General features: G+C 41.6%; 5 protein-coding genes across 6 annotated transcripts; 4 read left to right on the top strand and 1 right to left on the bottom strand.

Annotated features, from left to right (window-relative positions):
- Positions 1-1,222: 1,222 nt before the first annotated feature.
- Positions 1,223-2,718, top strand: LOC120458491 (probable trehalose-phosphate phosphatase C). Its single transcript, XM_039646157.2, has 3 exons — positions 1,223-1,449; positions 1,726-2,347; positions 2,415-2,718. Exons 1-3 carry the CDS (start codon positions 1,385-1,387, stop codon positions 2,547-2,549), a joined length of 822 nt encoding a protein of 273 aa, XP_039502091.1. The 5' UTR covers positions 1,223-1,384; the 3' UTR covers positions 2,550-2,718.
- Positions 2,719-4,024: 1,306 nt separating this feature from the next.
- On the top strand, positions 4,025-7,570 carry LOC120457182 (probable trehalose-phosphate phosphatase C). Its single transcript, XM_039644484.1, has 4 exons — positions 4,025-4,182; positions 4,248-4,572; positions 4,830-5,016; positions 7,104-7,570. Exons 1-4 carry the CDS (start codon positions 4,118-4,120, stop codon positions 7,355-7,357), a joined length of 831 nt encoding a protein of 276 aa, XP_039500418.1. The 5' UTR covers positions 4,025-4,117; the 3' UTR covers positions 7,358-7,570.
- Positions 7,571-7,797: 227 nt separating this feature from the next.
- On the bottom strand, positions 7,798-8,843 carry LOC120457183 (SOSS complex subunit B homolog). Its single transcript, XM_039644500.2, has 2 exons — positions 8,614-8,843; positions 7,798-8,544 (listed from the first exon to the last, which is right to left on the bottom strand). Exons 1-2 carry the CDS (start codon positions 8,743-8,745, stop codon positions 8,062-8,064), a joined length of 615 nt encoding a protein of 204 aa, XP_039500434.2. The 5' UTR covers positions 8,746-8,843; the 3' UTR covers positions 7,798-8,061.
- Positions 8,844-9,883: 1,040 nt separating this feature from the next.
- Positions 9,884-10,825, top strand: LOC120458791 (accessory gland protein Acp29AB). The gene has a single exon (XM_039646575.2). The coding sequence runs from the start codon at positions 9,922-9,924 to the stop codon at positions 10,768-10,770; it is 849 nt and encodes a 282-aa protein (XP_039502509.1). The 5' UTR covers positions 9,884-9,921; the 3' UTR covers positions 10,771-10,825.
- Positions 10,826-11,593: 768 nt separating this feature from the next.
- Positions 11,594-22,260, top strand: LOC120455891 (histone acetyltransferase KAT7). 2 transcript variants are annotated; one of them, XM_039642389.2, is made up of 8 exons: positions 11,595-12,476; positions 12,535-13,160; positions 13,222-13,379; positions 13,441-13,813; positions 16,736-16,841; positions 21,314-21,471; positions 21,534-21,629; positions 21,690-22,260. In XM_039642389.2, exons 1-8 carry the CDS (start codon positions 11,675-11,677, stop codon positions 21,804-21,806), a joined length of 2,436 nt encoding a protein of 811 aa, XP_039498323.1. In that variant the 5' UTR covers positions 11,595-11,674; the 3' UTR covers positions 21,807-22,260. The 2 variants fall into 2 exon arrangements, with proteins under 2 accessions (XP_039498330.1, XP_039498323.1); XM_039642396.2 differs by lacking the exons at positions 16,736-16,841; positions 21,314-21,471; positions 21,534-21,629; positions 21,690-22,260 and adding an exon at positions 14,302-14,960 and having other exon boundaries at positions 11,594-12,476.
- Positions 22,261-22,774: the final 514 nt, after the last annotated feature.

Here is a 22,774-nt window from a genome sequence, read left to right as displayed (position 1 = left end):
AATTTATTTTCGGTTCGTTATATTGAGTTTTAGCTGTGCTAATATCGAGAGTAAACAGTTTGGCCTGGTCAGGTCTGTTTGTTTTGGGCTTTGGGCTTTGGGTTTGGCCGATATCGGTGTTTGTCTGAGCATGCTTTTGGAGCATGCTGCGGTTCCCAGACAGCGTGATTCACTTTGACTTTAACCCCCTGAAAGTTACACTAACCCAGAAATTATCTAAGCTACCTGACTCTGCAGATGTGACAAATACCATTAAAAAGTTTTGGACTATACATATTATTTGTACAAATCTACCAAACAAAGCGATTGCAAGTCCTTAAATACCCTGAAGCTTACTGCCTGGGGCCTATACTTGTTAACCCCATAGAGACTGCGAGATTTTCCCCCCATTTTCCCACCCCCATTTCCACAGATTTCGCGTGTCGCGTCCATGCTGTGCCTATTTTTAGAGTCACTGTTGTCGCCTAATCAATGCCACTGCATGTAACAAATATTTGTGCCCCCAAATCGCGTTGACATCGTGGCGAGGGATAACAGTGGGTATGGTGAATGGGGATATTTCCCCGCTACCAGGAAATCGTCCTTAGGTCACCTCCTGCAGGGACACGCTTATCGGCACGTCAAAGGGATTTGGCAAGGACAAACGCGAGTACATAACCAGATTTGCATGCTCACTGCTAATTAACGATGGGGGGAATTGGGTGGCGAAGGGGCCGATGTCACTTGTTGGTTAGTGGGTGGAATTTATGAATTTCGGCTGCTGTTTTATTGCCCTCGAATGTGAACTTTACGACCCGGGGAGAAGGAGGCAATGCACGCACCGTACACGAAGGCAACGCATGATGCACTGAATCGGTGAATCGGCGAATTGGAGGGCGGTGGGTGGCGCACAGCCTTTGTTCCATAGCACAAAAACCCGGTGACAATGTTTGAGGAAATCACCAACGGACGGATCGTTATAAAACTGCAGCTGCCCGAGAAGCAGCAAGTCAAAGCGCCTCGCAGATCCATCAGACATAGGTGTCAATAGCCACTCGAGAAGTTCCAAGTATCCGGCTGCCTTAAGGTGACTTGATCTTCAGCGATGATTGTACTTGGGTGATAATTGCACGCTGAGAGGAAAAATCTGTGGCGGAGAATTCCCATCGATTTGGGTTTCTTATCTCCAGCGAGAACTGTGATGAGAACTATCAAAGCGGTTATAAAAACAAGTCTCAGCTAGAAAATCTTCCAGTTCAAAACGAAGCACTGAGACATCAACACGCTGATAAGAAAATTTCAAACGCGGAACTAATCTCCTCACACAACTATTTCAGTGAAATCCATCGTATTGCTATTCGCATTCCTTCTAAACGCGACAAGGAGTTGTACGAAAACTGAGATCATGCCTGAGAAACAAGTGGCACCTGCAATCAGCAAACTGGAGGATTTTGCGCATAATTTACCTGGGTGAGTGCGAATTATGTGATAATTAACAACGGAAGTGTGACCTTGTGCATGTCATGTAACGAGCAGATTACTGATAAGCAATTCGCTTAATTTCATCACAGCACTGCTTAATTCCCTTTTAAAGTTGCTAAGTTAAAATCAAAACTCTCTTTAAATTTTCATATTACCAAGGTGCTTAATTCCCTCTGCAAGTTACTAAATTAAAATCAAAACTCTCTTTAAATGATCATATTATCAACAGTGCTAATTCACTTAATTCTACACAATCTCTTTCAGGTATCTAAGTGCTGAAACGCCAGTTGCCGTACTCCTGGACTACGATGGCACCCTAGCTCCCATTGCGGACAATCCGGCGAAGACCAAAATGCCCGTGGAACTGGAGGCCATACTGCACAAGATAGCCAAGCATCCGAAAGTTTTTCTCGCAGTGATCTCGGGTCGCGGCCTCAAAGATGTGCAAAAACAAGTGAACATCGATGGCATCACCTATGCCGGCAATCACGGACTGGAAATCGAGTATCCCGATGGCTCCAGACACGACTACGAGCTGCCCACAGAGATCCAAAAGAACTACATCGCTATGGTTAAGGAGCTCAAGGAAAAGGTGGAGAAGAATGGGGCCTGGGTCGAGGATAAGAAGGTATCGCTCACCTATCACTACCGAGATACGCCCGTGGCGCTGAAGGATCAGCAAAAGCAGCTGGCCTCGGAGATCTGCAAGAAGTTTGGCTTCCGTGCGAATCAGGCACATGAAGCCATCGAGGCGAAGCCACCAGTAAATTGGAACAAGGGAGAGGCTGCCCTGTATATTCTAAAGCAGAAATTCGGCGATAATTGGCCGCAGGCAGTCAGTGTGATCTTCGCTGGCGATGACACCACCGACGAAGATGCCATGAGAGTGAGTTGAATTATACCTTTTTTTTTTAAAATCCTTAACTTTATATATGTTTTTCAAATATTTTTAGGTGCTCAGAGGCTTGGGTCGCTCTTTTAGAATTTCGGCAGATGCGCAGATTCAAACTTATGCGGATTTCCGATTGCCCAAGCAGGCTGTGATGACCGATCTTCTTAAGTGGATAGCCAATGTGTATGTTTCCTAGATGTAATCGTATTTAGAAAAGCTCAAAAGTTCTTAATGTAATTTGTTGATTTTTTACATATATTACAATTTGAAATTCTGTTTCTGCATAAGCAATACTGAAATTTGATATGCAATTTATGTATGTGACTAGTTAGTGGAATTAGAATAAAATGCCTGTTTTTAATCTACTCATGATTTTGTTTGAAATTGAAATTAAATTCTTACCAACCTTCAGTAAGCGGCAAGTAAATACAGTAGAATCCGGTTATAGCGACTTTCAAGGGACCCATGATTTTACTTCCTTAAACCCGAAAGACGCACTAACAGAAAGGTGGAAAACAACTTTTTTTTTATTTTATGATTGCCATGTTCGTAATATGTTTTAACATAAAAAAATTAATTTTTTAATCAAACAAAAAATTTAATCAATTTAAGTTAATAACATGGGTTTTTCATAAGAAAAAGCAGAAAAAACTAAAAATATGGCGAAAACGCCGATAAAAAACATCCAATTTTTTTTTTTCGATTTTTTATCAAAAATAATACGTATTTTTTCGATAGCAGTAAAAATAGTTGTCCAACAGTGGAATGCCATATCTCGTTGAATTCGTAACAAAATTTCCTATCGATCCATGTACATACACTAAAATGCTAATTTTGGCCATTTTTCGCAAATTTTGATGATATAAAAAATGCAAAAATTTGTAAAAATTTTATTTTTCGAAAACCGAAAAAGTAGGGATAGGCATAGTTAGCTATGTTTATTAGCAGCACAAAACAGTCTTTATGTTAGCTGTGCGTCCATTTTAGGTCAAGTTATGGCGAAAACGCCGATTGAAAATATGTATTTGTTGTATTCACGATAATCCGATACAAAATTGTTCATTAATCTCAAAGCAAGCCCAACAGTCACTCTGCGTTTGAAGATCAAAAGAAAATAAATAAATCACTAAATTGAAATGTTTTGCGAACTGAACATTGATCCAGGGAAATGACTCTTCCGCTGCGGAAAAATTCCGAAATTCTAATAAGAATGTTCGAACTTGTTAAAATAAACCCAAGAAACTCCGATAAACTTAGATACCCCAAAGTGTGTCATGTTGTCATAAAAAAAGAAACACTTCCAAGAGACAAACAACCTCAAACAAAGGTGCATAAAAGACATCATCAAAATATATATATATACACTATATAGCCACCCCCCTTCATCAACACAAATCGAAATTTGCGGCTATATAGATAGACGCCCGTGTGTGTAGTCTTTCATTATACAAGTATAGTATATAGAGGCCTCACATACAGTCGAAGATCCATTATAGAATGTGCTTTTTTATGCGCATATGCCTCATAAATATTGTGGGAATTACTTGGCCAACGTACGGGGCCAGAGTTGCCACCATCCGTTTGGAGAGAGAGGCGAAAAGCAGAAAGAGAACAGATTGGATCGCGGATACTTATAGATCGCAGGCGATATATGGCTGCTGGGGATTGCTGGTCATTAGTATTAAATCGGTCGAGGAACGTCCAGCACGACGCGCAATATCCGTGAGATACAAAAGAATCTGAAACAAAGATACAAATCACAAAATGGCTGAACAGAAGAAGGCACCACTGCTGAAGAAGGAGGAGGACTACGTGAAGGCCCTCGAGGGGTGAGTTTCGCAGGATCAGCCGCGCTGTAGCTTCAAGGATCTAAAGTGCTTCGTTCCCTCGACAGATTCATTAACCCCGAAACCGATCAGGTGGTCCTGTTGCTGGACTACGATGGCACCCTGGCCCCACTCACCGAGGAGCTGTCCGTCATGCCCAAGGATACGGAGATCAACATCAAGAAACTGGCCGCCAACGAGAAAATCTTCATGGTCGTCTTCTCCGGTCGCGAACTGAGCGAGATCAAGAACCACCTGAAGTTCCCCAATGTCACCTATGCCGGCAACCATGGCCTGGAGGTCGAGTATCCTTCCGGCAAGAAGTTCAAGATCGAAATGCCCGAGGAGTTGCTGGAGAAGCACAACAAGCTGGTTTCTGAGCTCAAGGAGAAGGTAAGTTAAATACTTTTGAGTGGATAGATAGATATTGAGTAGGTATAGAAATATATCCAGTAAACCAACAAGGGTTCTATTTTGAATTTTGAAAAGTTATTTGTGATATTTAAAAGATACAATCTGATCTAGATCTGATGTAGATGTTAGTTGACACATTCATACAAGAGTTACATTGTAGTTAAGTTGAATGCGATTGAAATTATTGAGTTAAGAGATGGAAAATTCATTTACTGAACCACCATCAACTTTTTCAGGTCGTGTGCTCCGGTGCCTGGGTGGAGGACAAGAAGATCTCCGTGACCTATCACTACAAGGGCGTCACCGACAAGTTGAAGGCCAAGCTGATCGCCGAGGCCAAGGGCTTGATCCAGGCCCATGGATTCCAGCTGATCGAGACGCCCTACGCCCTGGAGGGCAAGCCCCGCGTCAACTGGGACAAAGGTTAGTGGCGTCCACCAGATGCTCCAAAGAGAGCTATTAATACACCCGTCATCGTTAAACAATTTGCCAACTGTTGCCATCCATTTGCAAGCTGTCCCCATGGCATTCCTTTTAGCTTTCCGCACTTCGGCACCTGCTCGAACAATTCGATTTTTGACTCGACGCTTCGATGATTTAATTATTGCTAAAATTTCTCTATTTTCTCTATACCCCGATGGGAATCCAACGTGGGCGTCTTTCACAAAAAAATATATTTTCTACGAAAAATTTAACACACACACGAAAGTTCACTCACAAAAATCAGAAAAATTTAAAATGTCTGAGAAAAATATATATTATATGTATACAGAAGGCGGCGGTAGACAAAACATCCCGCAGCCAACTGATGTCAAAAGCGCGCCTAAAACTATATATACTTGTCGTCTTCTATATATTCATATGGTCACTCGCCCGATTCCTTATGATAAATTAACATATCTGTGTAATTTCTCATAGACACAAGATTTCGCTTTCGTTTCTCGAATTTTTCATCACTTGTTTTTGCCGCTAGTCACAATATTTGCGGAAAGTTTTTCTGTTCCAATTGAAAACACACACTTTTCGATTCCGTATGGGGGTGTTTGTAATTTTAGCTTTTCTAAAGATGAATGAAGCCAAAGTCAGGCGAAACCAATTTAATTTGATGACGTTTTTCACTAACGATGCGTGCTTTTAAATACTCATAGTTTTAATTAAGTAAGACAAATATTTACAGATTATCAAAGTCGTAGCTCACTTTTAGTTTGCAAACCACATATGACTTTAATTCATAATAATTTAAGAAAAAATAGTATTTCTAAACAGCAATGAGAGCTGATTGGGTTCCATTTACTAATACAAGTTTTCAAAAATACTAAAAAAAGAGAAATTCTTTTTATGAACCCGTAAAATATGGTTGAAATAACTGGGTTTGAGCTTGTTAAATTAAAAACCTAAATATTAATGTTTCCACAGTTCTTTGTCCGCCTATCAGAATATCCAAAAAATATTCGACATTTAAACATAATACCAATTATTGGTCTACTTTAATCCGAGCAAAAAACGATAAATATTTTCGAAATTCCAAAAAAAATACTTATAATAAATTCGTACCCCCCTTGAGAAGATTTATGGACGCCACTTGTCACCTCTGTCCTCTAGAAGAGCAGAAACCCATTCCCAAGCAAAATGTCGCTCAGGCCAATGAGCCGTGGCGACAAAATACATGAAACATATTTAAGCAGATATATTCGTGTATGAAATGCGTGAAAATCAAAAATTAATTATGATGGTGTACGCCTCCAAAGGCAATAAATTTATAGGGGCCAGAATGAAATGATTGCAAAAAGTAAAAGCCGACAGAAATTCGAAATATATATTCAATTTTCGAGGGGCGCATACAAAAAAAAAGAAGAATTGTTGGTGCCGTCTGAAAAATAAGAGAAAACTGCAGCAGATCGGAGGTGGAAAATCGGTGAATAGACTGCGTCACCAATTAAACAAAAATGTGGCGTAAACGCTAGCAACGGAAAATGAAAGCCGAGTAATTAAAATAATTAAATGAGGTAGATTAATATTCAGTTCAAATGCTCTAAATTGATGTACACACGTTCCGATTTTTACTGCACACCAAGGGGGCAGCCAAATGATTCGATAGAATTTCATCTATTCAAATAACACTCACTTACTTGGCCAAACCAAAATTACGAAACGAAAAATAGAGAAGATCCGCCCACGTAGACACCTAAAAATAATTCACACAAGTTGGGGAAGAATTCGGTTCTGTTTCTTAGCTGCTGCATGCGATTTATATGATCTAAGATGTGTGCCGAGAAGAATTTTAGACATAAGACATTTGAAAATATTGTTCTCGCTTGTTTATTGAGCGATTTTGGATGAGTTCCAGCAGTGCATAGCCGTTTGAATACACTCCACATGGCTTCCACAAGAAATGAAACATTGCTTGCATTTATGCAAAAATAAGATTAGCTTAAGATTGGTTTAGACTTCAATAAGAGATTGAGATGGTAAATGAATGGCTTCTAACGAACTTTGTTTAACCTTTGCAGGAGAGGGTGCCAAGATGATCCTGGAGAAGCAGTTCGACGCCGACTGGGCCAAGAACCTGAAGATCGTCTACGTGGGCGACGATACCACCGATGAGGATGCCATCAAGGTGCTGCACGGTATCGGCAAGACCTTCCGTGTGTCCGAGCTGCCCACGCTGAAGACCTATGCCAACTACCAGATCAAGACCGTCGAGGAAGTTGGTTATCTCCTGAAAGCCGTCCAGGCCTACTACGAGAAGAAGAAGAAGGCCTAAGCCCAACGCCAGAGGATATTAAGCCTAAGCTAAATTCCACGCACACTCACACACTCAACACACATCACAATTACACCTAAAGCGGAAGGATTCGTCCTGTTGGTTTAGCGTCAATGCAATACTTTTAGACTTGCTGGACAATTGCTATCGAAACCTTTTCTGTGTCTTTGATTTTGCCAAATAAAATATAAATACAACATTTTTTAAACTTAACATTTGGGTGCTTTTCTTTAAGTTTCTATACTTTCTGCCCTTCAAAAGCTTTATTAAATGTTTTTTGCAAAATTAAATTATATTATCGGTAGGATGTAATGCTGCACGGAATCGGTATGCCAAAATAATTTAATTATTTGTCTTTGAAATTATAATTCAAACACTTGAATAGCTCGAACATCCTAAAATTAAGTTTTAGAAGTTTACTATTAAAAAATACAATTAAATTTGAAATTTTAGAAGTTTACTAATAAAAAATACAATTGAATTTGAAATACATATAGTATAAATAAATGGTAAATCTGATGCTCATAAATGCAGACTTTTTACGTAAATAATAACGCCCAAAGTCTATAAAACATACCAAATCCAAGTCCGAACAACGTTGATCTTTTGGGATGTGTAAACATGTCTTATTAAGCTATGCAATACAGTTAGTGCTTGGTTCTTGTTCGCTTAGTTCCTGGTCCTATTCCACGCCTCAAGACCCTTCATCGCCGCTCCCCTTTAAGTCCACCTCGTCCTCCACCTCCACGGCCGCCACGGGTGCCCGGTTTCGTTGTCGTTTGGGGTGCGCTTGCTGCGGCCGCAGCAGGAGCAGTGGTCACGGCGCTTTGGGTGGCGGGAGCACCTGCTGCTGCAGCCACCGCAGGCTGTGGAATGCCAGTGGCACCACCCTTGGCGGGCAAGCCAGGAGCACCACCACCGGCCGGCAGTCCCGCCGGAGGAGCAGCGGGATTGGTCACCGCCTGCTGTTCCGCCCGCTTCGGCTCGCTCATGTTTACGCTCTCGTTGAAGACCATGCAGTACTCGCCGATCTTGAACACCTCGCCGTTCTTTCCGGAGTAAAGGGTCAAGCAGTGCCTCCAGATGGAGGCGTAGCCCTTAGTCAGTCTCACTATATCGCCCGGTGCTATCAGTTTGCCCGGCTCGTCCCAAATTGAGACATTGATGCAGGCCGTGGGATCGCCCACCTTGAAAACGTTTAATAATATTATTAATAGTTATTAATTGTTTTTATGCGAATAGGGCAATGCACCCACCTTGAAGTTCCGCACTTCGCGGTTTTCCTTTGTAACGGTGGCCACGCCCACTTCTAGGACAATGAAGATAACATTGATGTTCTTCAGACCCGGCTTTATGTCCTTGATGGGAATGCATTCCACGTTGTACATTGCAAAATGAATGAATGATTTTCGAAAGTGCAAAAATTATTTGTTTTGTTTTGGCGTTGAGCAGCGTTGCCAGACGTTGAAGCGGCTTTAGTGTGACCGCCCCTAAGACAGCATTAAATGCCATAGCTTGCACTCGAACTGTTCCAACTATTCCATTCAATTTTTTAAAACAATTTTTTTTTACTATCTAATTTGTTAATTTATGGATTGTATGGATTAGATCTTACAGTAAAGTAGAGATTAAATAGTTTTCTTAATCTATCGTCGCATAATTGATTACATGGATGTTGAATAGATTCTATTGCAACGAATAAATAATAATATAGTTAAAAGCAACAATTACAATATCAATTTATATATTTCGTTATTAAAAACCACGTTAGTAATTCAAGAAGTATCACACAAATAACAAATTTAATTGCTGACAGTAAAGTAGGGTGGATCAAGATAAAAAGTTTTTCATTTCCGGGAAGCACACGGCTGATGTGAATGAATCATTGTAGATTTCTATGTCTGTCTTCTGACTTTGCTAGCTGTCGAGTATTTAAAAATATACAAAATAGGGCATAGATAAAGTCTGGAATTATAACATAATTTAAATGGAACTCCAGTACAGAAAACCGGGTAAATTAGCCATATATAAGATATTAATAGAAGAGTGCTGATTATTTTTTAATCTTTATAAACGTTACTAGTATAGAAGGGTATACTTGACTATGGGATAAGTTTGTAACAGGATCACTAGACTATCAGGCCTTGTCCATCCGTCTGTCCGTTAAGCAATACAAGAATGCCCAGAATTGTCACGACCTCTTTTGAAAATAGTATTAATTTTCTTCAAATTACTCTAATTTCCCGAATCTGTGGAGACCTCACACTCTCTCAGTAACGAGTATCTGATAGTCGAGCAACTCGACTGTAGCGTTCATTTCGGAAATGGAGTACGTCATTAAGTTAGGAGTGGTGGACATTCATATCTAATTTACTAGTTTATTATACTATATTGACAAAGCTTTAAAAATAATGATAACTTATTATACCACATCAAATTTCTTGTGACAATATTAATAAGAAGATCAAATATGCTTATCAAGCCTATTCCACGGTCTTTAAAAAGTCCGACAATCATTTTCCTATCAGTTCATTATCAAGTTCGCACCTTAGTGGTTGTCCACAATGCTTGGGTCCACGAAAATTATTTTGTGCGCATTTGCTTTGCTGTATCCTTACGGATCCTTGATCGAAGCCCAGGATGGCAGGGGCTACGTGTGCCTGTTAACCGATCCTGCGAACCAGTGCAGTGCATACTGTGTGTCCGCACTGCAGCCGGTCATCGATCATCTCTCGCAGGAGCAACAGGATCGGGGAACCTGCGAAGTGAAACTAAATGAAACTGTGGCGAAACTGGATCAGATAGGAGACCAGTTGACGGCGACACAAATTCAAATAGAAATCCATAACGCACTCCTTGTGAGCAATCTTACGAAGGCAATCCCCCAGGATCTTGAGCAAAGACTGAAGGGCATAGAAGGCAACCAGTCAGCGCTAAGTAGTCAGTTGAAAGATGGACAGAAGAGCACGGCAAGCCAGTTGACAGCCATTCAGAAGACTCTCTCCGAGATCGAAAGGAAACTCGTGCTGCAGAGGTACCAACAGATAGGATCAAGGTATTTCTACATCGAACACAATTTAGTGGTGAACTGGAGGACCGCCGAGCAGATGTGCATTGACATGGGCGGCCACCTCGCAGCCTTCCAAAATGAGCAGGAGTACAATGCCATAGCGGGCCAATTGAACAAGGCGAACTACTGGCTGGGAGTCAACGATCTGGCCAAACAGGGCGAGTTTATATCCCTGGCCTCCGGCAAACGAGCCACCTACTTCAGGTGGCGCAAAAATGAACCCAAGTATAACAATCCCACCCAGCACTGCGCTTACGTTTTTGGACACGAAAACGTAATGATTGTTCTATCCTGCACCACTGACCTTATGCATTTCATTTGCCAATCGGACAGTAATGTCTAATTATTAAGTATTAAATTTACACATGTATAAATAAATAATCCCATTAAGACATAAATATTAAGAGTTCTTTATTATTTATATCATTTTAAAGGGAGTTATTGGACCATTTAAGAACGTTACAAATTTGGAGAATGCTTCATCAAAAAAAATGTATTTGAAAGCTGATTCAGAAAGAATTATTTTACGCAATATAATTATATTGATAAAACAAATGACTAAGAATTGAAGCAATCAAAATAATGCGTATAAATTGTCGTAGATATTCATCGCTATGGCGCCGTAAATAAATTTGTTGAAATGAGTAATATGCGTCGAAGATTGCTGTTATCAGACTTTTTTTACTTTGGGTTAATATTTTTGGATGCCTCACGTCGTAAATTAGAATTGCTTCCCCTTTAAGATTATTTAATTTATTACCACTAACATTTGCAATGCTTTATTAATTAAAACATCAAATGTCATTAAAACAAGAAATAAAGAAAAAAACTTTTACATTTATTTAAAAGAACTGCGACTGTAAATTGAATTTAAAAAATTCTTATCAAACATGGCAATAAAATTTAGAAAAGTAAAATCAAAATTGTTTTCACCTCCTTTTAAAAACTTTTTGTATTTTCTCCAATTTAAAAAAAAAAAAACAATTTATTAATATGTTAAACGGTAGATGTATTACTAATAAATATACATAATATCATAATAAAATTGGACTAAGAACTAAGCTTTTGCTAGCTAAACTATCGTTAGAATGCGATACCTGTCTGCACTAATTGCGCATCTCTAGCCCCTTTTCAACCGATAGTTCCGTCCAGTTCCGACTGCTTTCCTCTGGTCACTCTAATCAAAACAATACAAGAAAACAGGCATTTTTGTGTACAAATATTAGAAAACGTTCTGCGATACAAAAATGGCCTTGGAGTCCGGCAGCAGCAGCTCGGAGTCGGGCAGCTCCTCCACCAGCGGATCCACCAGTTCGGAGACTGGCAGCAGCTCGGACACGGATTCCAGCAGTGCGACGCCGGAGGAGAAGCCATCCACGAATTCCTCCGCCAAATCCCAGACGCAAACGCAACAACAAACGAATTCCGGAAATGCACAGAGAAGAAAGCCTGCTCCTTCGGCGGCGGAGGAGAAATCCAAGCCGAGTGTAGCGCCCGCCGGCAGAAAAGTAAACAATCCTCCCAAAAGTAAACTCTCCAGCGACGATGACGAGGATGAGGATTCGGCGCCGCCGGCCAAGAAGAACTCTCGTGCCATGGGCAGTTCCACAGTAACAGCGGCAGTAGCCGCCTCTGCAGCCAGAAGGAAACCACCCGCGCCCGTCAACAAGCCCAGCAATCCAGCTAACAAATCCAGCAATCCTCCCCAGCGATCAGCAAACAACAACACCAATCGATCACTGGAGAACGGCGAGGGCAAACGACCCTCGCTCTCCTCCTCGTCCAACAGTACGGATGACTCGATGAAGATCGTCAAGAACGGCCGCAAGGTTCCCCTCAAAATGGCCAGCACGGTGAGGCCCAAACAAATTCGAGGAAAACTGCCGCCGGCGAAGAAAAACGGGGGAGGACCGGTGATCAGCAGTGACGGCAGTTCGGGCTCCGAAAGTGGTTCCAACTCAGGCGATGAATCAAGCTCTGGAAGCGAATCTGAGGGAACTGATTCCAGCAACTCCTACAGCTCGCAGCCAGTAAAAGGAGGAGCTAAAGGTAGGCAGGGTTAATCAAGAATCAGAGTCAATTTAATTTTAACTTTCTATTGCAATAGGTAAGAGGAGCGGTCCAGCAAAAATGCAAAACTCCGACAGCGAAGAAGAGCGAAAAGACAAGGCCAATCCCATGAGGAAACTCACGCGTTCACTCAGCATGCGAAGGACAAAGCAGCAGCCCAAACAGGACACCGATTCGGAATCCGATGGCGACCTAGAAGATGACAAAATTATGATCTCGAAAAGTGCCGCCAAAAAGCCAGCGCCCTCGAATCTGAACTCCACCAAAAGCAAGGTGAAAAGGGAACCCATGGGAATCAGCAGTGGAGTCCTGAGCTCCATTAAATCCCGACCCGTGTCACCTATTACCCAGACTGAAAAGAAGTGCCCCATCGAGGGCTGCGATTCATCCGGCCACCTGAGTGGCAATTTGGACAAGCACTTTTTGCCCGAGGCCTGTCCCATCTATCACAACATGTCCGCCTCGGAGTGCAAGGAGCGGGCCAATGAGAGAAAACTGAGGAACGAACAGCGACTGAAGATGCCCGTCAACATTGTGACAGCGCCGGGTAACCAAAACACCAATCTCAAGACGCTCTCGCCCGAGCAGCGCGAGTTTTTGGCCAAGATTCGCGAGTCAAGGGCCAACTTCAAGCCGGCGAATAATAATTTTTTAGACTCGAAGGTAAGGATACAACTTATACGAACTTAGATTAGAATTACATTATTACTCTATCACCCTTCAGGTTAAGTTGGAGAAAGACGTTACGGATGAGGATCGGGAACCAAATCTGTCGGGCCTGGTGCCTGACTATGATTTGCAATTGTTCCGGGAAGCGCAAGCTCAAGCCTCCGAAAGTATAGAAGACGAACTCAAGGACCTGCCCGTGGGAAAGGGAATAAAGTAAGTGTTTGGTAATATAACAAACTTAAGGCAATCCAATTACAACTGTTTCGTATGGCAGATATATCAGCATGGGCAAGTACAAGATGAAGGTCTGGTATCAATCCCCCTATCCGGACGATGCTGCCCGCCTGCCCAAAATGTATATCTGCGAGTTCTGCCTGCGCTACCAAAAATCAGAGACGGGCATCAAGCGGCATGCCGAGAAATGCGTCTGGCGGCATCCGCCGGGCGATGAGATATACCGCAAGGGCAAACTACAGGTGTGGCAGGTGGACGGGAAGCGTTATAAGCAATACTGTCAACATCTGTGCCTGCTGGCAAAGTTCTTCCTGGATCACAAAACCCTCTACTATGATGTGGAGCCCTTCCTTTTCTACATCATGACGCTGGCGGATGTGGATGGATGCCATATTGTTGGTTATTTCAGCAAGGTAAGTGAAGTATTTATTTATAATTTATATTTTATTTGATAATTGTTCGCATTCGATTATGCCAATACAAACAATTAACGATGTATAACAGCAGCTGAAATATATAAATGTCCACTTTGATTATCCAGTTTCCCTTACCTGTTTAAAATGTATTAATACTTTAATATGCATGCATATGCAACGCCCAAAAGCGTTTAAGACTAGTAACTGAATTATTAATTTAAAATTGGGTATCATTTTAAGTAGAGTTATATGTTTAAGCAAAATGAGTAGAATATTTAACATGGCTTAAGGAAATAAGCTACAAACATTACTGCTTCGCTTTATACTTAAGCAAATGAAAACCATAAACAGAAAAGTTAATACTCTAATGATTTCGATTCCTAATTGCTTATAATTTGAATAGTCACGCCTCAATTGTGCGCCAGAATTTTCCCAAACTTTTATGGTTATTCCCCAGCATAAAATTGAATAATAACATTTTACAGTTTTATGATTCCATTTTGTCTGGAGACAGAATAGAGATGCGAGGAATGTAGAAGCCGGTAGAGAAGCCCAGACTCTGAAACAGCAGCCACAGCCCATGTACGGTACATACTCGTATGTACCGACAGCCAGACTATATGGTTGTATGGCTGTATTCAGATGCAGAGACACAGTGGCTCTGCCTTGACCATGCCCACCGAAAACCAGATGATTTTTCAATTTAATTTTTTTGTCAACGTTTTCGGGTAAATAAGCAACAGACAGAAACAGAGAGAAGCATGAAGCGCAAAGCGAGAGAGTCATTTCCCCTCGCTTTAAAAAGCAGCCACGGTTTCTTGACCTCCCCCAGAATATACGGAGTACGGAATACGGAATATACGGGTCCGGCGTTACATTCACGGGCTTTGGGGATCCCACCTTCGGTTTGCAGTTTTACTGCAGAATGCAGAAAGTTTTTGGGCGCTGGCAGAGACTGGGTTTGTGTTACAAATTGCGCATGTCGTTGGCTGAATGCTGCAGCAGCTCCTCTTGCTCTGCTCCCGATTCTCCTGCTCCATCTCCTGCTCCTGCTCCTGCTCCTGATGATGCCCCTCTTTGGAAATCCTTCTGTGAACCCTCGCAGTTGTGGCGCAGCATCCCGAGGCAGCCAGAATTTGGCAGTTTCTACACATAGTTTACATATATTTACTACGCTCGTGCTAGGACATTCATAATTTCTTGACTGCCAGGCGACGAAATATACATCCATTAAAAGGTTTAAGGAATGTAATTAAGCGCAGATATTGAAACGTTTTTAATACTATCTAAGAAATGTTCAGAATTATAAATAACTGCCTTGGGATATTCGTTTGAATCGTTGACAATTTATAAATTTATATTTTAAAATCGTATCTGTGACTAACTTAGTAGAAATTGCTTGTAAAATTAAAACTTTATCCTAAAATCATGACATTGCATATGCAAATTAGGCTGCGTATAAACTCGAGTGGCACCCAATTTTCGGCAATCCTTTGTCCCGCAGTTAACCTCCAACTCTCTGACTCCGAAACGGGGTCCAGACAGCAGCCAGACACCGTGGCTTGGAGTAGGGAGTTGGATTGGCAGGCAGGGCACGCTGCTCCGTTGCTCTGATGCTCGGATGCTGGGTACACGATTGAGGTCGTGCACCTCTGGGCCGGGTCCGGGAATTTCTGATTGCGATTCCGATTCTGCGTCTGCGCCTGCTCCACAAAGCTGCGATTGCCCGGGCTGGGCCAGGAAAATCCGGGGTGAAGGATCTCGGGGTGTTGGCGGAGAGGGGGGTGTGGATCGGATTGGGAAAACAGGGACTCCTCTGCTATGTGGTTGCGTTCCCAGACATCAGGGCAGACAAAGGAAAAACGAGCAAAAACGAAAAAAAATAGACAGACCTCAGAAAACAAAAAGCAGGCGTACTACAAAGGGAAAATCAAAATGAAAAACCCGCAGTGTACATAAACGAATTTCCGAATTGTTGCCATATTCCAGATCCAGCACACAGCAATAAAACTGTGGAAATTTTTATGACTTTTAGGTGTTTTTACAATGTTCTTTAACTTAAGAAGTTATTGGGTAATTCAACCTGCATATCATAGTCACTAAAAATATTGTAACTTATTATTTGAAAACTCTATTTCCGATGAAGAATTAACCTTCCCTCTAAATCTTCGGATTAAGTTTATAAATATTGTTTAACCACTTAAATGTTGTAATATCTCAATGATTTTGGCACTGTGTGTGTCTCCATGGGATTGTTTTTTTGGCAATGACCGTGAGAAGGGGGGAGGCTGGGTGGGCATGGCTATATCCATCCATATGTACGAGTCAGTCTGTCTTGCGTATATATCCCGATCCCCAGACTCGTAGTCCTCGTGCTGCTCCTGCAGCAGCTACATATGTATGTATATATATATATGTTTATGTATGTGCGTATGTTTATGTATTTACGCACAGTTCTCTCGCCAATTTGGCCATCTCTTTCCCGCGGCTGCAGCCATCTCTGTCTGATTGTCTCTGGTGCTGGCTGTCTATCGATTCATTTAATTTTGCTGGTCATTGAACTGCCGAAAAAAGCCAAAAGCGACAGATAAATGTTGCCATCATCTCTGCCACTTGCAAGGGCCCCCCCCCATTTCCCCTCATCTTTTGTCTGGAAAATGTCTGTCTGATCCCCCAACTCTGAAGCTTTTCCCATACCGCTTTTCGTCGATTTTTCCCAAACCCAAGCATCATTTTCCCCACTCCATTAGCGTCTGCCATTGTTCTTGAATCTTGGTAATTGATTCAATTTTAATAATATGTGCGCTAACCTTTGCTTACTTTTCACTGGATTAGTGAAATCCTTAAATTACCGCACATAAATAATTGGTTTATTTGTATTTCTGATTTGTTAATTAGTAATTCTTTTTATACTTGCAGCATATTCCTTTCCTGCAGGAGAAGAACTCGTTTTACAATGTGTCCTGTATCTTAACATTGCCGCCATATCAGCGAAAAGGTTATGGAAGATTGCTCATCGATTTCAGTAAGTTTTTTCAAATCTTAAAAATGGTTTATACAGTTTGGTACAGTTGAGTAGGCATTTCAAGGTAATGCCACTTGTTGCACTTATTAGATAGTAGAACTACTTAGATATCTATTTGAAATGGTTAAAAACATCTGCCTGCTTAGCTTTTTTCAACTTTCCTAAAGGCATTTAAATTTACATCAAGTAGACAATCAAATGCATTGGATTTATCTTACTAAACTTTCAACTAACTTTATCTTGTGATATTATGACTTCAGACTTAAGCTAAGAAATAATTGTTCTTATTGGTTTCTAGTATTTATTTATTATAACTTGAATAATTTCTTGTTGATTTAGTCTTAATCCATTTCCATTTCAATTTCCAAGAAGTTTTTCACAAGAAAGGCCAAAACTTAAACCAATTTTTCTTAATTATGTTGTAATATTGTTCAGAAACCACCGTGATATTTGGGTATTATAAACAAGTGGGAGTTATAAATATTTCTTTATTGTGAACCGATTAAAAGTATAATTAACCTCAAACGACGAATTCTTCTGTAGTCTCTTCTGCGCAATTCTTTCACTGGAAGACCAAAGTGACCCTGAAAATCATATGATATCATTTACGATGGACGGAGTGGTTGGGATGCCAATGAAATTGGGCTTAAATGAGGCTTGTTAGTGGAAAAGTATATTGGCCACTAAAATTAGCTGGCTTTATTGAATCTTTGTTCCCCTTCTCCTTCTTCCTCCGCTGAGTCATAAGTGTGTATGTGTGTGTGGTGTGCAGGTGTGTGTGAAATGTAATCATCATTGCATGAGAAAAGCCAAACATGAAGGAGACTTTGGCTCAGCTTTCCAATTGCAGTTTTCCCCCACCTTTACCTCCACTTCTGCTTCTTCTCCAGGTGCAGAACATGCGATTTCTGCATCAATTAAACGTAGACACACACACTCAGGTGCACTGCATATCGCATAAGTAATTTTTAGCGGCTGCAACGAAAATTGTTTAAAATTAATCCAAGCCCACAGACTAGACAATAAAAACACACACAGCCCCCCCAAAAAAAAAGGTAGCTAAGTAAAAAATTATGAGAAAACGAATTACCCAGCCATCAAAGAGCCGAAGGGTGGGGAAGGGGGGAAAGACAAAGAGAGTCTTGAGTCATACATTTACATTCGCAATGGCGTCGACGCCGACAGCGAAGCTTGCAGAGGCGGCGGCATTTGTGTCTATGTAAAGTCAATACATGCAATGCCACGGACGTGGAAGGTTGCTGAGGTGGTCAGGGGGGTTGGGCGGTAATGAACGAACGAAAGAGCGAGCGAAACGACATTGACCTTACACAGACACACGCGAAGGCCCACAGACACAAAGCCAAGTGCCGGCCGGCAAAAAGAGTAATGGTCAACCAGTGTGAGAGAGAGAGAGAGGAGGGAGCGGAAGTTATGTGGAGAGAGCGAGTGAGGTGCACGGAAAATAATTGATTAATCTAATCTATCTCAAGAAAATCTGGTATAATTCTACTTTTAAATAAGAGCTTTGTTTCAGAGCACGGCTTGGTTGTTTTATTGTTTATACTGTACTGTGGGGCTTACTTTGGTAGCTAGTTATAGTTCTTGTGAAATAAAATGATAGTTTATTAGGGTAATAATAAGTGGTGAAAGCTTCAGACTAAAATCTATCTTGATCCATCACTATCTTTAGAAACTTAACCACTTGCAAAATATATATTTTCTTTCTTACGACTAGAAACGTAGCTATTAAACTATTAAAAAGAGCTATTTGAACTAAACTGATCTTACTTGATATTTTAAATAGTTTTTGATTCAAACTGTTTTTTAAAGATTCCATTAAAATTTGGATACCATGACCAAGAAAACAAGCGGGCACGAAAACTTTTCTTACTCCCACAATTATATATTTTATTTTTTAAATAACATTTTCTCACATTAAAATTATTTTGTTGTATGTATGAGCCGCTCGGGACGGCGTGCAAATCATTTTCGTCATTATTAACTGGAATTGGTTATTTTGCACATGGCAGGTGGCAGGAATACTTGCAGACAGACAGGGGTTAACTTAACCCACCAGTACCCCGAAAATCGAAAAGATCTAGCCATGTGTGTTAGAGCGGTACGGCCATACACCATTTCGGTATATCCAGGTGTACAAAATGCAGCACGCAAAATGCAAATGAGGGGGCCAAGTTTACAGGGGCCGAACAAGGGTTGCCACCTACTGCATTAATTAACGAAACTTTCTAAAAACCCACAAACAAAATTCACCCAAGTTGCCAAAAAATATACGAAACGTGCGGCTTAAAGTTTGCTTTTATCTTTTGGGAGTCCCGCATGAGCGACATACCCACAAAAAACCATTACAGTAAGGATTCTTTAAGGGAATCTTCTATGATAATAGTACACATTTAATCTGTTAAGCTATGAAAGTTAACAAACCTATTAACTTGGAGAATTGCTCTTTAATCTTGGCGTTAAAAAATGTGTTTAAAAATGTGTTTAGAACGTAAAAAATCCATTTTAAGCTGATTAGTTCCCTGAAAGTATTATAAAATCCAAACTTTTTGAGAAACATTAAGTTCTAAAATGAGTTCTATTCGATATTGTCTGTCTGTTTTTAGAAGCTTGACTGTAATGAATTTTAGCAGACACAACAACACCAGAAGAGTAACAAAAACAACAACTGTTGGCGGCAGACAACAAAGGTCAGGACAGGTCACAATGAAAGGGCGTCGTCCTCTTTGGCGAGCACAAAAGAGCGAGTAACGGTTACTCTCTCTCTTTGTTTCGCTCTCTCGCTGCTCATTACTCACTGCTTTCCACACTCTGTTAGATGCATAAAAAAACAAGAAAAACGCATAGAAATAATAATTAGAGCCTTGCTAATTTGAGTTAAAGTTGAAGTCGCCGTCCCCTTTTGCACATTTAGCGTAAATTTTCATTCTTTAACTCATTACTGCTCGTTCGCAGCGCCTGTGGCTATGCAACAACAATGTTGCTGCGTCAGCGGCAAGTGTGCAAGTGCGAGCAAGAGCGAGAGCGAGAGCTGGACTGTGCGATTCAGAATGGATCGATAAAGTCGTCTCGACGTTCTCACCCACACTCCCCCTTTCGTTCGCACCAACACCGCTTTCCCCTCTCGCTGCGCCAGGACTTATCATGGCAAGGAGTAGGGGCAGGGGGGCAAGAAGCGAGACGAAGTGCGGCACAAAGAAATCAAAGTGCCACCCGAAAACGCCCTCTTCTGGCCAAAAGTCGCATCAGGAGCAGGACGAGGGGGCTGCGCCTCGAACTGCATAAAATACGGCGCACAGTGGTCCGAGACCAAAACAATACTTCCTAAACGATCAACTTGAAGTCTTTTAATTTTAAGGTCAAAAGTACGTATGTTTAAGCCGAGGTACTTAGACACATTATGCATGTCATTTAAAAGTTGGGGCTATCTAGCGGTCCTTCTGTTTATAAATAGAGTTGCAAAAGAGTCTTAATCCATCTTGTTTTGTTACTATGGTTCCACTGTGCTCGGTCGTGCAAAAAGCGAAGCGCTGCGTTTACTTTTGCTTGTGTGCGTTCAACCCTGCGCTCGTCAGTCAGCAGAATTCTTCCCCCTGCCCCATGCTTTTGCCATCATTCCCGCCTTTTCCGTCTGCCTTCTCAGCTGTGTCTGCCGTCTGCCATTGAGTGAGTCCTGCTCTTCCATTTTCTCTCCCGTTGCTTCACAGCTGGCACCATGGGTGCAGCAAGGGGGCACAATTCCAAAAATATCAGTTATCCTGGAAATGAAAATAGCCTTGACTGCAACAAATACAAAATAATTTAAGTTTATAAATACCTACCTTTCGGATAAAACTATTGCCTGCTTTTAGGCGAATTAATAATTGACGCTAACTACGCCCATGCATGGTGCTGTGCTCCTCTCTCGCTCTGCTCCTATTTGCCTCCTCTTCTTCTGCTAACTGTTTTTTTTCCCGAGCCTGCCTCAGTGGATTTTGTGTTGTGTCCTCGCTCTCTCGTCCTCGTCAATTTACTTAGCTTGCACTCATTGTTGCTGTTGCTGCTGATGCTTCTCCCCGCCGTCACTCCTCTCTCTACTGTTGTTGTTGTTGTTATCTAGAGACGGGAATTGTTGCTGCCAGACGGCTCTAGAATCCAGAGTGAATTTCTTGGGGTGGGTCCTTCGGGGGTGACACTGTCGTTGGGTTGAACGTACGCCAGAACGTTGCTTAAATGTGGATCCCCTGCCCGCGGATCCCCTTGAATACTTTACGGAATCCTGTCTAGACACAACACGAACACACTTAAGCACCCACACACCAACGCACACACACACACTGGTGAGGGCGGGCCCAAAGTTGGTCACCATAAATAATACGCCGGAACTCGAAAAACTCCGTTTCGCCTCTATCTTTAGCATACTTCTTGGGGTCTATTTTTAACCCGCATCCGCATCTTTTCCGGCTTACTTACAGGCTATCTGCTGACCCGCGTGGAGGGAAAAATCGGCTCGCCTGAGAAACCTCTATCCGATCTGGGCCTGATCTCGTACCGCTCATACTGGAAGGATGTGCTCCTGGACTACCTGTGCAATCGATCGGGAAACACGATCGCCATCAAAGATGTTTCGCAGGTGAGTTACATACATTGATAAAAATTTTTATAAATACAAAATGTAATATAATGCCTGTTTAGGAAACTGCGATATACTCATACGACATTGTGAGCACCCTTCAAGCTCTGGGCATGATGAAGTACTGGAAGGGCAAGCATATAGTGCTCAAAAAGCAGGTAAGTCCTTAAAGTGACCTCCAAGGAATACCCAAAACTGATCTTTGCTTCTTCTTACAGGACGTGCTGGATGAGTACGAGGAGAGGGTGAAGCGAAGAGGAACCTTCCCCAAGATCGACGACTCCTGCTTGAGATGGCAGCCCTTCATCAATATCCAGCCGAGCTCATCTCCATAACCACGTGGTTGGAAGCATGCCCGGGCATGCTTTGCGGACGCCGACGACGATGACGAATCCTTGGCTCCGAATTCCTGATTTCAACGATTTTATTTTTGGGTGGACTCCTGAAGAACCACATCTCCGTTCCTCGTCAATCTTGGCTTGATTACCTTGTTAAAATCATAATTATTTGCATTTATCTTAGTCGATATATGCCTTAATGTAAAATACTTTTTGAATCGAGGCTTACAACAATTGGAGAATGGTTTTTTAGGGAGGTTTTATCTCAACTTTTTAATATTTGTTGGTAGATCTTAAGGCCAGCCTATTGTAAACATATGTACGTGTATGTGTCTGTACTTGTTGGTAGCAAAGAATTGTAGTATTTAGACTCTTAAGTTACATAGTGAAATTCTCAAAACGAAAAAAAAGCTTAAAAAGATAAGAAAAATATACTCGGTTTACGATCAAAGACTTGCCTTGAGATTTAGATGAATCATGGAGAAACCGAAGAGGAAAGGAAGAGAGGTGAGTCAAGGAGTGGACTGTGTGTGTGCGTGTAGCAGCGCAAAATGTACACACACACAAAGGAGACGAGCGCATTGACATTGTCGCTTCGCCGGGAGAGACAGGTGAGAGGGGCGAGAGGTGTGCAGACCAGACGGGTTGGTTTTGGGGGCGGGGTTGGTGGGGTGCACCCAAAAAGCATACACATGCACCGGGAACAGCGCTGCAGAGCGTCGAGCAGAGAGCAGCAGCCAGAGAGTGAGATGGGGAGTACAGTGGTCAGTTATGGGTAGCTGTGAACCCAAAACCAAATCAATTAATCATTACTTTAAAAACATGCTTACTGTAATCCGGACTGCACAGAAATAAATTTCAAGACTACATACATATTTATATGTATGTTGATCTTCAATAAACTTATGGAAACAAACTAAACTTTTTAAGCATTATTGGTCAGTTATTTATTTAGTAAGTTGATG

This window comes from Drosophila santomea, chromosome 2L, assembly GCF_016746245.2.
Source record: "Drosophila santomea strain STO CAGO 1482 chromosome 2L, Prin_Dsan_1.1, whole genome shotgun sequence".
Taxonomy (NCBI): domain Eukaryota; kingdom Metazoa; phylum Arthropoda; class Insecta; order Diptera; family Drosophilidae; genus Drosophila; species Drosophila santomea.
This window is presented reverse-complemented; position numbering and strand designations above follow the sequence as displayed.